Below are 14,129 nucleotides of genomic sequence, written 5' to 3' on the forward strand. Positions count from 1 at the left end.
GGAAGGGACTCTCAGGGGTCGCCCCTCTGTCGTCCCACCGCTGTGGGATCCGCGCGCCCCGGCTGAAAGTGCGCAGAGGCCGGAGGCCAACCTTCCCTCCAGCGGCGGAGGGCCTGGGGGGGCGCAGCCCGGGGCGCCCCCCGCACAAGATGCCCGGCTGCAGGCAATGGGTGCCAAAGGACCGGGTCCTTGACAGCGGGTGGGATACTAAAACATCTCTCCGAAGACCCCGGGGATCGGAGGCAGGTCTTTAGGAGGTCTTTCTGCTCCAGCTGGCCGCAGTCCCTCCTGGTGCAGAGCCAGCCCCAGTGGGCATTTTGAGAGCCCGCTGAGCCAGGCACAGAGGGAGTGTGTCCTGAGGGGCTTGCAGTCCCCGCAGAGGACCCAGGCTGAACCCAACCACATGCGGACACTATCCCCAGGAACCAGGCCCTGCTTCTTCCAGCCTACTGCCCCCCAGCCAGTGATGCTCATTTTCAACCCCTGGGATCTACTGGAGCATGGCCAGCAGCCCGACACCCCTGTGGGTTTAACAACTCTTGGAGTGTGGACAGTGCCACAGGCCCCTGTGCTCCCCCAGTCACTCCACAATGATCCCCTCCACACCTACCTGTCACTGCTGTCCTGGCCATAAGGATGGGGGATTCCCACAGGACAGGGAGGTGTCCAGAGGGTGGACATTATGGCAGCCAGGTCATACCACCAATAGAGTGTGCACAGCCACCAGGGGTCATTTCTCCAGTCCTAGAACAGAGAGGGACAGATATACCTAACCATAGTAGCAGAAAAGTCTAGTGCAGACCTCTGCAACTGTCCTCGACAAAGAGTAAACCACAAGTGTGACATCCTGGAAGTTATTTTAAGACCCAAAAGATGCTAGGGTGGTGGTCCCTGGCATCTTCGTAGATGTCTGGCCCCTACAGGGGCATGTGGGTGGGCCCAGAGGGAGGGCACTGCAAGAACAACCCAAATAGCACCAGACCTGGGTCTTCAGGAGAGCGAGTTTCCCTGGCTCCAGAGCTGTGGTGTGGCCCCCACCCAGCAGGAGGGTCTGCAGGCTCATGGCACACGGAGTGCACACGTGGCCCTTCCCCAGGGCTGTGGTGATTCTCACCCTCCCAACAGTCTGGAGCCCTGCACTGCGGGATATCCTGGAACATCACACAGGCCTCTGTGCCAGTGTCCCCGCTAATGACACCAGATGGCAGAGAAGTGGCCAGCACCCTGGGTACTTGTGGGACACATGCACTGGAATGAGGATCCCCTCTGAGCAGGGTCAACATGGCTGCACCCTGCGACCTTCACTACAAAAAATGCACAGCATGCGAAGGCAGCAGTGGCCATGAAGCAGGAGCTCCACACTTGGGGCTGATGCAGCCCAACACTGGGGACACCAAAGGGCAACTCTGACCGGGGCACCCAAACAGGAGCAGCCTGCACACAAGTGTCCCCAGTGACCTGACCCTATAGACAGACACTCTAATGGGTCAACCTGGGTTCAAAACCAGCCTCAGCAACTAGGTTTATGGCCAAGTGACTGTGGAAGGCCCTGCAGACAGCCCAGATGCAGAGCAAGGCTGACCCTGGAGGAGAGGCAATGCCTGGCCATAGGACACTCGTGACAGTGTGCTTGGACTGACCATGGCACCAGCTCTTTTGGATCTGCCCTCTGTAAGTTTGGATGGTCCAGGGATGGTCATTACGGGCGGAGAGGGTGCGCCTGGGAGCGCAGAACACAGTGCGCAGTGGTGCAGCCTGCATGGACCTGCCACGTGGCACCAGTACCCCTGCACCTCTGCTTGGCCCTGGGCTCAGGCAGTGGCCGGACAGGGGTTCCTATGGCCAGCTGACTTAGGGAGAGTCAGGACCAGCATGCGGGTAGTGGCCATCTGCCAAGTAGAATAGTGGATAAGTGGCCTGTCTGGCTGTTCAGGGGACTGGTCAGAGAAAGATGGAGCTGTCAGGATGAGGGGGTTGGGGAGAGCTATGCAGATGGCCTAACACACAGATGTGGACTTTTTGTTTTTGATACTAGGGACTGAACTCAGAGGTACTTAGCTAACCACTGAGCCACACTCCAGCCCCCTTTTTATATTTTACTTAGAGATGGGGTCTTGCTGAGTTGCTTAGGGCCTTGCTAAGCTACTGAGGCTGGCTTTGAACTCGTGATCCTCCTGCCTCAGCCTCCCAAGCCCCTGGGATTATAGATATGTGCCACTGCACCTGGCCCTTTTTATTTTTTATTTAGTGACAGGACCTCACTAAGTTGCTGAGGCTGACCTCGAACTTGCAATCCTCCTGCTTCAGATTTCAGTTGCTGGGATTACAGGTGTGGCCACTGTGTCTGGCTAGATATGGACAATTTAAATTCCTTTTAACACCCACCAGAATATACCACCATGCAGGAGGCTTTGGATAACCAGGTAGAGATAATAGCCTAGCAGGTGACACAGCCAGCCAGCCATCAGTCTCTGTGCTGGCACAGTGACCACACGACCATGCTGTGAGAGGACAGAGGCCATGCACCCACTGGACAGTGAGGGTGCCTCAGGGTGAGAAGGTACTGGTCACTGCAGGAGAGGTGTGACTGTCCCCACAGAGCAGGTCTGTGTTCTCAGCATGCCCCTTCTTTCCATCCACCTGGGCTGGGGTCCAGCTGGCCACCCAAAGGCTTCCATCAGCATCTCCCTGCCGTAGCGGGCACCCTGGTCATTCTGCACTGTCCTGTGCACATGAAGGTGGTGAGCACATCCCTGGCCCCACGGACTCCCTCCCTCACCCAGTCATAGGAACCAGTGTCTCCAGACATTGTTCCAAGCTCCTGGGGACATAGTGACTACCTGCTGAGAATGTGGGGCTCACAGAGACCTCAGTCTCCAGAACCCCTGCATCAAGACACACTCTACAGGAGTTAGTGTGGGGGAGTGGTGGCAGGGCACTTCCAGAAGCTTCCAGCCCCACAGGCCAAAGGCCAAGGAAGGCCAGTTCTGCTGGGATGAAGCCTGGCTGTGTGCCGGACCTGGGTGTGTGTCCTTCAGGACCTGGGCAGAGGCCCCAGAGTGTGCTGTGTTGCCTGCCGACCCCAGCCTCAGCTCCCACCAAGAGACTGGCAGAACCCCCGACTCCCTGGTTCATAACTAAACTCCCTGCTGACCTGGAGAGAGGCCATCTGCTGAGGAGAGGGATGGCAGGTGGGTACCTTAGGACCAGCTGTGGCAGAACTCTAGGTCAGGTGAGAAAGCACTGGGCAGAACCCAGGTCACCTAAGGAGGGCTCCTTTCCCATCCGTGCAATGTTGATGCTGGCCCAAGAGAGAACTTGCCAGGCTCCCGCTGCGCCCACGCTTGGGGACCGCGGTGGGGTGAGGGACGGGGGAGCGGGCCTGTCGCGGTCACAGGGCTTCAGGAAGCAGCTGTCCAGGCGGTGGCCCGGCCTGAACAGTCCCTCAGCGCCGCCTGCCGGCCGCGCGCCTTGCGGCCCGGGCGAGGTTGGGAGTCTGCGGGCGGGAGCGCGCGCCAGCCCCGGGGCAGCCCCTGGAGGCCGGTAGGGGCGCCCAGGAGCAAGCCCGCCGGGCCCACGTCCCCGCACTTCCGCCGTGGAGCCCGCTACGCCCCTCGCCCCGCCCAGCCCCGTCCACCCCTTTCTGCCCGATTCGCACCCTTGCCCAACTCCCTGCTCCCGTTTCGGGCGGGTCACCCCCTGTGGCCCCAGCTCCTTCTGCTGGGAACAACCCCCCTGTTCACAGGTGAGAAAGCTGAGGCTTTGGTGTCGTTCCAGCCTCAGCAGGAGAGGAGGAGCTGGTCACTCAGCAGTGCCAGCTTGGGGGCAGATGGGGGGGATCTGGGGCGTGTCCCCAGGGGCAAGGACAGCTGACCTTTGCCCACCTCACCTCTTCCCTCCGCCCTGAGACAGGTGCGGGAGCCCCGCGGTGACCAGTGTCCCAGCAACTACCCATCCCCAGGCCTTTCAGGACACCTATGGCACCACCCACAGGAGAGAGACATGCCATGTACCCTACACTGCCCTGGGCTGCTGAGCCGGAACACAGTGCCACCTAGAGGACCTTCTGGATTTCAGGGGACAGAAGGCTGCAGTTCTGGGGCTATGCCACTGAGATCTGGCCTGGCTTCACATGCCACCCCACCTGGGGGACCTGGCAGGAAGCTGGGCTTGCTAGACCCCCACATGCTGTTGTGCACAGGTGCCCGCCCCCCGCCATATCCGGACCTCTTGAGGTACCCCAGGGCCAGGAGCTTCCTTCTAGCTCCCCTGGCCTCCCACCAGCTGCAGACAGCTGCCAGCCGTCACACACATCTGAACCCCCAGGCACCTCCAGTGCAGACCTGCCTTTTCCAACAACCTCCCTCATCTGTGCCGCCCTTGGGGGGGTCCTGGTTGTCTCCTGACTGCAGGCTCCATCCTTCCACTTGAGATCCAGTGGCCATTTGGTCCCCCAGAGACTCAGCCACATCCTTGCCCACTCCCTGCCTCTTGCTCCTTCCCACTATCACTGTGCCCTCTCCATGCTCTGCCCACCCTAGAAGCCCCAGAGGGTCTCCCCAGCTGCTTCCCTGCTGGCCAAGGCCACTGGGCCTGAATACTATAGTTGTCTCTGGACAGTCCTCTTAGCTCCCAGGGAGACAGCTGTGTCAGCTTACTGGCCACCTCTGCCCCCATTCAGGCTCCCTACCCACTTGGACCAGGCAGCCTGTGCAGGGTGAGCCAGGCTGCTTTCAGGTCCCCTTGGGAGATGGAGAGGAGAGAGCCAGTGTGGCAAGTGGGACGGGTGGACAGACCTGGAAGAAATCAGAGTGACCAAGTCGGCCTGTGCGTGGAGGTGTGGCCAGTGGTTCTGTCAGGTCAAGGCAGGGGAAGGAGGACACAGCAGGAAGGGTCACCCCTTCCCACCATCCCACATGGATGAGGAGAGCAGCAGGAGGGCACCAGGAAGCCAGGGGGCTGGGGCTGGCGGACCCCTGGGGACCCGAGCCTCCCTCCTGGAGGGACACAGTGGAGGATCTGTCCTCTGTCTCTCTATGTTGAGCAGGGCAGGTCGTGTGGGGAGGTGGGGCATCCCAGTGGGGCTGCAGGAGGCCACAGCCTCTCCACCCCACAGCTGCCTTTCTTCTGAGACTTTCTTCATTCTCAGATGAGGACCTGACCCTGGGGTTGGTAGGACTCTTCTTCTTCAAAGCAACACACAAAGTCGGTCCTTCCCCACCTGAGGCCATCAACTTAAAAAGAGCAAAGGTTGTTTGTTCCCATCCTTGACTGATTAGCCGCCTTGCTTGGGCCTACGGTGAGGCAGAGTGTCATGGTGGGAGCTGAAAGCACACAGAAGGGATGGGGTCCCAACAGCCCTGTAGAGGATGCTCCCGACCTCCCAAGAGCACCACTGGCTGGGGAACAAGCCTTCCACACAGGGGACACTTCTGAGCCCCAGCAGCCCCAGGTTGAGGGCCTGAGGCAGCAGTGCAGGCAGGGCCCTCCCCACACAGCCCTGCTGGGGAAGGCCTGCGGGCACCCGACATGCTGCCCTGCTGTGCCCTCTGCAGGCCCAGGCAGTCCTGCTTGTCCCTGCTGGGGCAGGACAGGCGCAAACCGGGCAGTGCTCAAGGTCCACAGGGTCAGCAAGATGAGCCCACGCGCGCTGTTTCCAACTACTTTCAATGGTCAATTTTATTATAAAGAATGGTATCAAAATATACAAATCTGCTCAAGAACAATCGAGAAGTGCAGCTTTTAAAGGGCCAGGTGAGCGTCCCATTCCAAGGACAAGCTCCTCCCCCGCCATCCACAGGGCCTTTCCCACAGGACGCCACTCTCAATAATTTAAAGGGTGGGACTGACTTTGACCCGGACGCTGTCACAGATCCTCACGTGAGGGCGGCTGTGGCTGTGCTGGGTTTTCTTCCGGGACTTCTGTCAGGAGGCGACAGGGATCACTGACCAAAGGCCCATGGGAAGGCCTCACATCTTCACTGGGGCACACGGGGCACGCGGAGCTCACGTCCCAACACACCCTGGCCCATGCCCTGGCTCCCCCTGGACCTGCAGCCTTCCAGGGCAGCCCAGGAGGAAGGCACTGCGCCTAGCACCTACAGCCGGGGTGCCCAGGCAGGCAGTGGGCTGCACAGAGGCCTAAGGCGCAGACTGGAGCGCCTGGGAAATGGGGCAGCAGAGGGCTCTGGGGCCCGGCCTCCAGCCCTGCCTCACTGCTGAGGCCAAGCTCTCTCCTCTCTGGCTCCTGCACAAGCAGGGCCTATGGATGGGGCTTCTGGATCTTACCTTCCTGGTTCTGCAAAACTCTTGCTGTCATCTCCCTGAACACTGCCCGCTCCCTCTCCACATTCTAGAACTTTACAAGACCCCCCCCCCCAAGGCTGAACTGTGCCTCCCAGAGATGCTCAAGTCCCACCCTGCACCTGCAAGTGTGGTCTTGTTTGGAAATAGGGTATCTGCAGATGACCTTCAAGATCAGGTCGCTGGGGTGGGCCTGGGGCCAATGGGACCGGTGGACTCCTCACAGAAACCACAGTTCAGAAAGTTGGACACCCATACACGGACAACCATGTAAAGATGGGCCTGGACAGACCCTCCCTCACAGGCTCAGAAAGAGCAGGCCCCGCCACACCCTGACCTCGGGCTCCAGAACACAGAGAGTACCCTTCTGTTGCTGAAGCCCCAGAAAACTGACCCAGACCCTCAGTGGGACCATCTTGCTCTCCGACCCTCCACCTCTCCTTCCCTGCAGCGACCTGCCGACCTGGCCTCACCTTGGACCCCACTGTCCAGCCTGAACACTACTCCTCCACTAGGTGCTGTCCACTGCCCCAGCTTGTCTGTGTCCTGTGGAGCTGGTGCCCGGCGTGAGCTGCCGAGGTTGCCCACAGCTGCCTCCCAGGAACCTGTCACCCCAAGACTGCTCTCCTGTTTGTTCCTACAGGCAGCAGGTGTCCCCAAGCCCAGCACCTGGGAGCCAAGGCCGCCCCACTCACCACCCTGTGCCGTCTGCACACAAGCGTCTTCCGTTTCTTCGAAGCCTTCAGGACACACGCAGACGAAGCTCCCCGGGGTGTTGTAGCAGTTCTCGTTTTTCCTCTTACATGCTTTTTCTGCTAGTGAGCATTCGTCTACATCTGAAATAAAAACGTCCAGTTTCCATAAATCACTTCTTTTAGCAAATACACACCAGAGACCATGAAATCCACCCCGGGAGGTCCAGGGGTTGCGTGTCAGAGACAGGAGTGATGGAGATCAGGAGAGGCTTCAAGGGAGAGGCCAGGCCCCTGACTGCAGGAAACAAGAGACACCAGGCAGTGTGTAGGCAGGAAGCCTGGGACACCACCGTGAGTGGCCTAGAGCCAAGGGCTGAGCACCCCCAGCCTCAGCACTCACGGCTACAACTGGCCACCATCCCCCGGTCCCCACCCAGGAAAGGTGGAGGACCTGTCTGCAGGAAAAGGAGAGCAATTTCCCATCCACTGGGGTGATGGTTCCTTAGGGCTCACAGTGGTCCCTGGGAGGTCCCATCTCCGGCAGAAACAAGCTCACTGACCTGCACACTGGCCATCCTCTTTCGAGTAGCCAGAGACACACTCTTTACACTTTGCTGGGCCTTTTCCCGTGCAGCCCACACAGGTGGAGTCACACTCTAGAAACGAGGAGGGAAGGGACGTCAGACCACCTTCCACGCCAGTGCAGGGCCTGAGCCACACTGATGAGGGTCAGAGGCGCCCACAGAGGTGGGAATTCAGGTTTTTCCCTCATCAACCACTGGAGTGACTTTGTAATGACCACCTGTGACCGTCAAACTCCCAAAGAGCCGAGAGAAAGCACTCCGGGCAGGAGAAGCACGGAATACAACAGTCCTTCCCAAGTCTCTTGCTGAAGTGGAAACAGGACTTGAACTTTTCCCAAAGTCACCTCAAGATGGGTGACAGAAATTTGTCCGTCCAGGAGGAACCTGGGAAAATCTCTGCCGGGGACTACAAGGTCTCCAGTGTGACCTCCTGGTCAGGACCCGGCTGCAACAGCAGAGCTGCAGACATGGGGGTCTGCGGGGACCATGAAGCGGCATGACCTTCTTGGGGACGGAATGACCCTCCACATACATCCCCCTGGCAGGGCAATTTGAAAACTGATCCCAGACAACAGTCAATGTTAAAAGCTTGACCTACAACGGCAGCCCAAGTACGTAAGGGTGAGAAACACACCAGACGGTTCAAGGGAGTGTGGAGAAGGCCGTGCCCCCAGCCCCTCGTGTGACGCACGAGTTGGCAGCATGCTGCCGAGGGAGGAGGACCAAGGCCTGTGGCAGAGCCAGAGGTGACCGGTGGACCTGAGGTCCAAGAGCCCCCCAGCCCAGAGAGGACGATGTGCCCACGCCAGACCTTCACACGTGTAGGAGCCATTGACGTTCTCACAGTACTGCGTCTCACTGCAGGGAGGCGTCTCAGCCGCACACTCATCCACATCTGGAACGGAATAGCAAGGCTGCCTGGGTGGACACCAGTCCCCACAGCCACCATCCTGAGACCTCCAAGGGCAGGGGTGGGGACGAGGTGGCAGCCTGTCATGCTGGGCACTTGGCACCAGGTGGACGGGCTGCAGTGGGAGCCATGACAAACCTCTGGTACTTGGGCACCTGGGGTCCTCCCCCAGGGTGAAACCTGTGGGGCCACGCCCCCAATGTGCCTAAGGCTGAGCAGCTGCTGAGAGGAAAGAGCAAAACCAATGCCCACAGACGGGGAGGGCACCACCAAGCACCTGGCTGCAGCAAGGCCAGGCTGGTGCCCGCTCTCCAGGATGCTACAAAGTGGTTACAGTAGAGGGGGTAACACAAAAGAGGACTGGAGCAGGTGGTGGCCACAGGCAGGCAGGAAACAAGCGGACAATGGTGTGTCGGCCAGGACAGAGCCTCCCAGCACCATGACGCAGAGCACAGAGCAGGCCTGCATTGGGGCAGTGCCCCAAGGTGGGATCTGGGTCACCTCCCCTGCTAGGCAAGAAGCCAGAGCAGCTGTGAGTCAGGGTGGTGGAAGGTCACAGGCAGCTGGTGGCTGGACGCAGCTCTCCAGGGGAGGTGTGTGCTTCAGTTTCTCTGGGCCTGCACACCAGGACAGAGGTCCCCCTACAGGACAGGCACAGTGGGGTGTCGGCCCAGGGAGGCCCCCAACCCTGCCTGAGATGGAAGGTGAGCTCTTGGTACAGTCAGCCACCCAGGGGGCAGCTTGGACCAGCAGCTCCCAGCCACCCTGGGCCACTGGCAACAAGGACACTGTGGCAGGGACAGTCCTTCCTAAAACTGTCACACATCAGCCTCTACCCAGGCCATGAAAACACCAGATCACCTTCTCACCAACCAGAACAGGGCAGAGACACAGCAGTGGATGAGAGCCCGCTACGACCCTCATGCCCCGTGGGGTCCCCTGGCCCGGTGCCCTCCTCACCCAGGCAGGTGTCCTCCACGCGCGCCCAGCCCTCTTCACACTCAAGGCAGTCTCTGTTGGTCGGGCCCGAGCATGTCTTGCAGGACTCGTCACAAGCTGGAAGGCAAAGCAGCTGCGTCAGAAACGCCCTGTAATCTCTACCCTCCTTTCAGAAAGAGGACCTCGAGTTCAACAGCGGGATCGGAAGGAAGGAGAACAAAAGTTCCAGGCAAGCAAGAGTGGGTCAGCAGGGGGATCTGCTCGTGTGGTTCCGGTGTTTACAGACTTCGGGAGGAAAGCAGACTGCAGGCTCCGGGGGCCTTCAGGACTCCGGAGGGTTTTCATGCCTGGAGAGGACAGCCACCCGAACTCCGGAGCCCACGGGCTGGGTGGGTACACCCCCAACACTGAGAGAGGAAGACAAGTGCAGGGATCCGAGGCCTGGCCTCACCTGTCCCCGAGAGGCACCCTGAGCAGAAGTCCAGGAACAGCTCCCCTGGGCCAGGGCGCTGATGGGGAGAGCTGTGCTGCGGGAGGGAGGGCGGCTTTGCAACCAGTACTGTGCGTGTGAGCCAAGGCCGCACTGCCCTGTGTGACCTGACGGGCAGCTCTGGAGGCTCCCTCCAGGGAGGACCCCTGGGGAAGCCTGCCCAGCCCTGGAGCTGTGGCCAAGCCCGGGTTAGCAGGACCCATCCGCAGGAAGGGAGCTGCACAGGGACCAGGCAGGGGTCAGGCACCCGAGTGGCCTCCAAGAGTCCTTCTAGTTCCCGTGCAGCCAACTCCTGCAAGGCTCAGCATGTCTGCTCCCTCCACATCGCTGTCTTGAGTGGCCATGAGCACATCCCGTGTGCCACACTAAGTGCCAAGCCCAAGAACCAAGGGCACCTACCACAGGGGTGACAACCTGCCACTCAACGAGAGACTTCGAGTCCTTCCCAGAATGGCTCACAGCAGGCATGAGTAGCTTTTCCTTCTGGGGGCTGTTCAGTGGTGTTTCTCTGGTACTGGGGATTGAACCCAGGGTGCTTTACCATTGAGCCCCAGCCCCAGCTCTTTTGTGACAGGGTGTCACTAAGTTGCTCAGGGCCTTGCTAAGCTGCTGAGGCTGGCTTTGAACTTGTGATCTTCCTGCCTGAGCTTACCAAACTGCTGGGATTACAGAGGTGCACCCCTGGCCTGGCTCAGGGCTGTTTCTTTTTTTCTTTTGAATTTCTTTTAGTTGTTGATGGATGTGATAACTTTATTTATTTATTTATTTATTTATTTTTATGGGGGGGGGTGCTGAGGATCAAACCCAGTGCCTCACACATGCTAGGTAATTGCTCACCACTGAGCCACATTCCCCAGCCCGATTTTGTGTTTTGTTTAGAGACAGGGTCTTGCTGAGTTGCTTAGCACTTTGTTTTTGCTGAGGCTGGTTTTGAACTCATGATCCTCCTGCCTCAGCCTCCAAAGCGGCTGGGATTATAGGTATGCTGCACTGCACTTGGCTTAAGGGTCTCTCTTAAGGGTCACATCTTCAGGTCTCCTAAGCTCCCCTGGACACCTGGGGCCAAGGAGTCCCTGGCTGCCCCTGTTGCCACCTCCACAGCTCCCGCAGAGGGCTTCCCACAGCCTCACTGTCAGGTGGGCTGGGCAGCACACTGGCACTGGGCCTACCTGTGCAGATGTTGTGGGTCTCATTCCTCAGTGAGCTGAAGTAGCTGCTCACACAGTCCTTGCAGAGCGGTCCCTGGTATCCGATGTGGCACTGACAGGACCCATCCCCCTGTCTGCTGCCATCTCCGTTGCAGTGGCCATTTCCGCTGCAGGGCCTCTTAGAGCCCCCCTGGCATGCTGGGGTGGGGGAATGACAAAAATCCATGCTCAGCACACACCCAGGGGCAGCTAGTGGGAAAACTCCAGGACACCCCTCAAGTTACTTTTAACCAAAGAGTGTTTGGATTTCTCACTAAAATCCAAGCCCTGCACATTCCTGCTAATAGATAGGCCTGCAAGTTTGCTTATGGCACCTGGAGACACCAGCCTCCAGGGGCTGACAGGGCTGATGCTGGATTACCTGCACAGGAACAAGCCACATCTCCTGGTTTCATTACAAAGCATGACTTTGGGAAGATTCAAGGTTGCCTGTGCATAGGTGGCGGGACCCCCAGGAGGCATGTGCGTCCAGCACGCAGCCAGGGAAAGTGGGAGAGATGGGTGGAAGTGGCTGTAGCACTGGAGGCAGGGTGTGAACATGAACTGCCACCTAACCCAGCCTGACTAACATGACTGGCTTCTATAACCCAACAGTAAGTTGCAGCTCCAATTTCAACGAGTGCTTCACATCAGGGCCAGTGGACAACCCAGCCACAGTCCTCTGCAGTGTGGGGGCTGCTGAGTCTGTGATCCTTGCACCAAAAGAGCACTGGAACCGACTCAGAGTTCTGCAGTCCGAGGGAGAACTTCTCTGAAGCTAAGCAGAGATGCTGCTCCCCCAGGGCAGGTGTTGGAGGGTCCCTGCTGCAAACAGGAGGCAGGGTCCCACACACCAGCTAATGCAGCTAAAGCAGCCCAGGACCCCTGTGGGCTTTTAAACACTTGGGAACCAGAAAGAAACTAGAGGAATGATGTAGACTTGAAATCTCCCCAAGAACATACCACTGCAGTCTGGCCCATAGGTGCCTGGAGAACAGCACACTTTCAGTGTCTGCACACAGAACCACTCGAACAGGTCAGGGTACTTCTTCTTCCTAATGGTTTGAAAATGTCCATTGAATGCAGCATCAAAGAACAGTTGCTTCCCTTATCCTGTGGGAGATGTTTCAAGGGGCAAGTGGACATGTGGACCCTGGAGTACCAAGCCCTCTAAATGTGTTTTTTACCTACAGATGCAAACCTATGATGAGGTTCAATTTGTAATCAGACACAGTGAAAGATTAGCAATAACAATAATTTTAAAAATACTGTAACAAGAACTTAGTAAAATATATGAATTGCTCTTTTCTGGGTTTTCCTTGTAATATTTTCAGACTGCTACTGAGTATGGGAAGAGACCCAGAGGGCAGGGGGCATTGTACAGGGCACTGTATGAGCTCCTGAGGCTCCTCTGGGGGACAAGAGTTAGGTGTGCATAGGAATTTCTAGCTAGCTTCCTGGCTGTGAGAGTCATACTCTGGTAGCATATGACTAAAACAGGAGACAGGGACAATGGGGATATAGGAGCACCATTGCCTCAGCAACTTCTGGGTATGTCTGGTGACTGCACAGGTGCCACCAGGCCACACACTCACAGCTGCAGCCACCAGGCCTCCAGGCGCTCCTCCTGTTGCTCCACCATCTGGTTGCACTCAAAGTCGCTGCTCTCACACAGGCCTTCCAAGATCTCCAGGAGCCGGATCTCACTGAAACACAAACACCATCAGCATCAGGGGGCACTGGCTTGCTCACTCAGACAAGTCCTGAGCCCTAACTGTGGCCAGGCTGGGACCACAGCCCCTCTAGTGAAGCAGACCTCAAACCAACACATGGATAGAGCACAGCAGCCCATACCCTGGGGTGGTCAGGGAGGGCGGGCAGGTACCAGGCTCTGGGCAGAGGGGGAAGGGGATTTATCCCACCTGTCAGGGATAAAGAACACTTCTTCCCTTATCCTGTGGGAGACGTTCCAAGGGGCAAGTGGACACGTGAACCCTGGAGTACCAAGCCCTCTAAACGTGTTTTTTACCTACAGATGCAAACCTATGATGAGGTTCAATTTGTAAATCAGGCAGGAGCATTCCAGGAGGCTGGTGTTCAGTTAACATTTTCAAAAGGTCATCCCCTGTATGCAAGGAGAATGGACCACAGGGGACAGGGGGCGGCGGGGTTGAAGCAGCCAGGCCGGTGAGGGGCCATCACATTAGATCCAGGCCGGAGGCAGAGGAGACCAAGGACAGATGATGGCATCTAAGGGATCCTTCTGTGTATCTGTCCTCATCTCAGGTTCCAAAGGCAGACCCTGGGCTTTCAAGATAGGGCCCTCCAACAACCCTGGTGGTGCTTGGGAGCCAACCTGAATTCGTATTTGGACAGCGTCTTCTCTTCCCAGGCTGTGTTGCCGCCACCGAAGTTCTTCTTAGCCGTGTTGGCCATCCCCTGAGGAGGTGGACGGGCTAGACTACTCTGCATCTGGGACCCACCCCCAAGGGGGCACTCCCCACCACGACCCAAACTTTGCGGTCCCCCGTGACACTGATTCGCACAGCCAAGGACCTCGCGTCCATAGCTTTGCAGTCTCCGCGACCCTGCCCCGTTCCCAGGACTCCCACTGCCCCGGCCCCACCGCCCCAGGATCCCTATCGGGGTCCCTGCTGCTCCCGCCCCGAAGCCCCGGCCCACCTGGTTGAACTTGTCCACCAGTGCCCGGCACTGCTGGCAGGGCGTCAGCTTCCGAGCTGCGTCCGGAGCGGGAGGCAGCAGCAGCAGCAGCAGAAACCCAAGCGCGGTGCGGGGCGGTGGACGCATGGCGGGCGGGCGACAGGCGGCAAACCGCGGCCGAGCGCTGGGCCTCCGCCCACCCGGCCAGCGTGCCGGCCGTTCCCGGGGCTACTTGACGGCGCCGCCGAGGCCCCGCCCATCCCGAAGCCCGCACACCTCCATTGGCCGGCTGGATCTGTCCCAGCCTGATGTGGCCCAATCCGGGCTCGCCACGAGCGGTGACCAATGGGAAGGCCCCGG

At 58.7% G+C, this 14,129-nt stretch overlaps 2 protein-coding genes and 1 long non-coding RNA gene across 5 annotated transcripts in view; 1 reads left to right on the plus strand and 2 right to left on the minus strand.

Annotated features, from left to right (window-relative positions):
* LOC125616851 overlaps positions 1–3,977 on the minus strand; it is a 10,191-nt gene extending 6,214 nt beyond the window's left edge. Inside the window, exons 1-2 of one of the 2 annotated variants that reach the window (XR_007347635.1) lie at positions 3,200–3,585; positions 611–744 (exon numbers count right to left, since the gene is read on the minus strand). Coding sequence is in view for 1 of the 2 variants with exons in the window: in XM_048803220.1 (XP_048659177.1) it covers positions 611–744; positions 3,890–3,955 (200 nt within the window). In the remaining variant the exon portion in view is untranslated. Of the gene's footprint in view, positions 1–610; positions 745–3,199; positions 3,586–3,889 lie in introns of those variants that run through there. The other variant, XM_048803220.1, reaches the window with a different exon arrangement.
* On the plus strand, positions 3,068–7,171 carry LOC125616852. Its single transcript, XR_007347636.1, has 2 exons — positions 3,068–3,191; positions 6,947–7,171. It is a non-coding gene; the product is annotated as an uncharacterized LOC125616852 (long non-coding RNA).
* On the minus strand, positions 5,662–14,033 carry Creld2 (cysteine rich with EGF like domains 2). 2 transcript variants are annotated; one of them, XM_015506890.2, is made up of 10 exons: positions 13,791–14,025; positions 13,465–13,547; positions 12,704–12,814; positions 12,072–12,163; positions 11,091–11,267; positions 9,453–9,548; positions 8,394–8,477; positions 7,559–7,654; positions 6,999–7,139; positions 5,662–5,922 (listed from the first exon to the last, which is right to left on the minus strand). In XM_015506890.2, the coding sequence occupies exons 1-10, from the start codon at positions 13,914–13,916 to the stop codon at positions 5,867–5,869; spliced, it is 1,062 nt and encodes a 353-aa protein (XP_015362376.1). In that variant the 5' UTR covers positions 13,917–14,025; the 3' UTR covers positions 5,662–5,866. The 2 variants fall into 2 exon arrangements, with proteins under 2 accessions (XP_015362376.1, XP_048659176.1); XM_048803219.1 differs by lacking the exon at positions 7,559–7,654 and having other exon boundaries at positions 13,791–14,033.
* Between the last annotated feature and the right edge of the window lie 96 nt (positions 14,034–14,129).

The sequence above is a fragment of the Marmota marmota genome, unplaced genomic scaffold (genome assembly GCF_001458135.2).
Source record: "Marmota marmota marmota unplaced genomic scaffold, marMar, whole genome shotgun sequence".
Taxonomy (NCBI): Eukaryota; Metazoa; Chordata; class Mammalia; order Rodentia; family Sciuridae; genus Marmota; species Marmota marmota.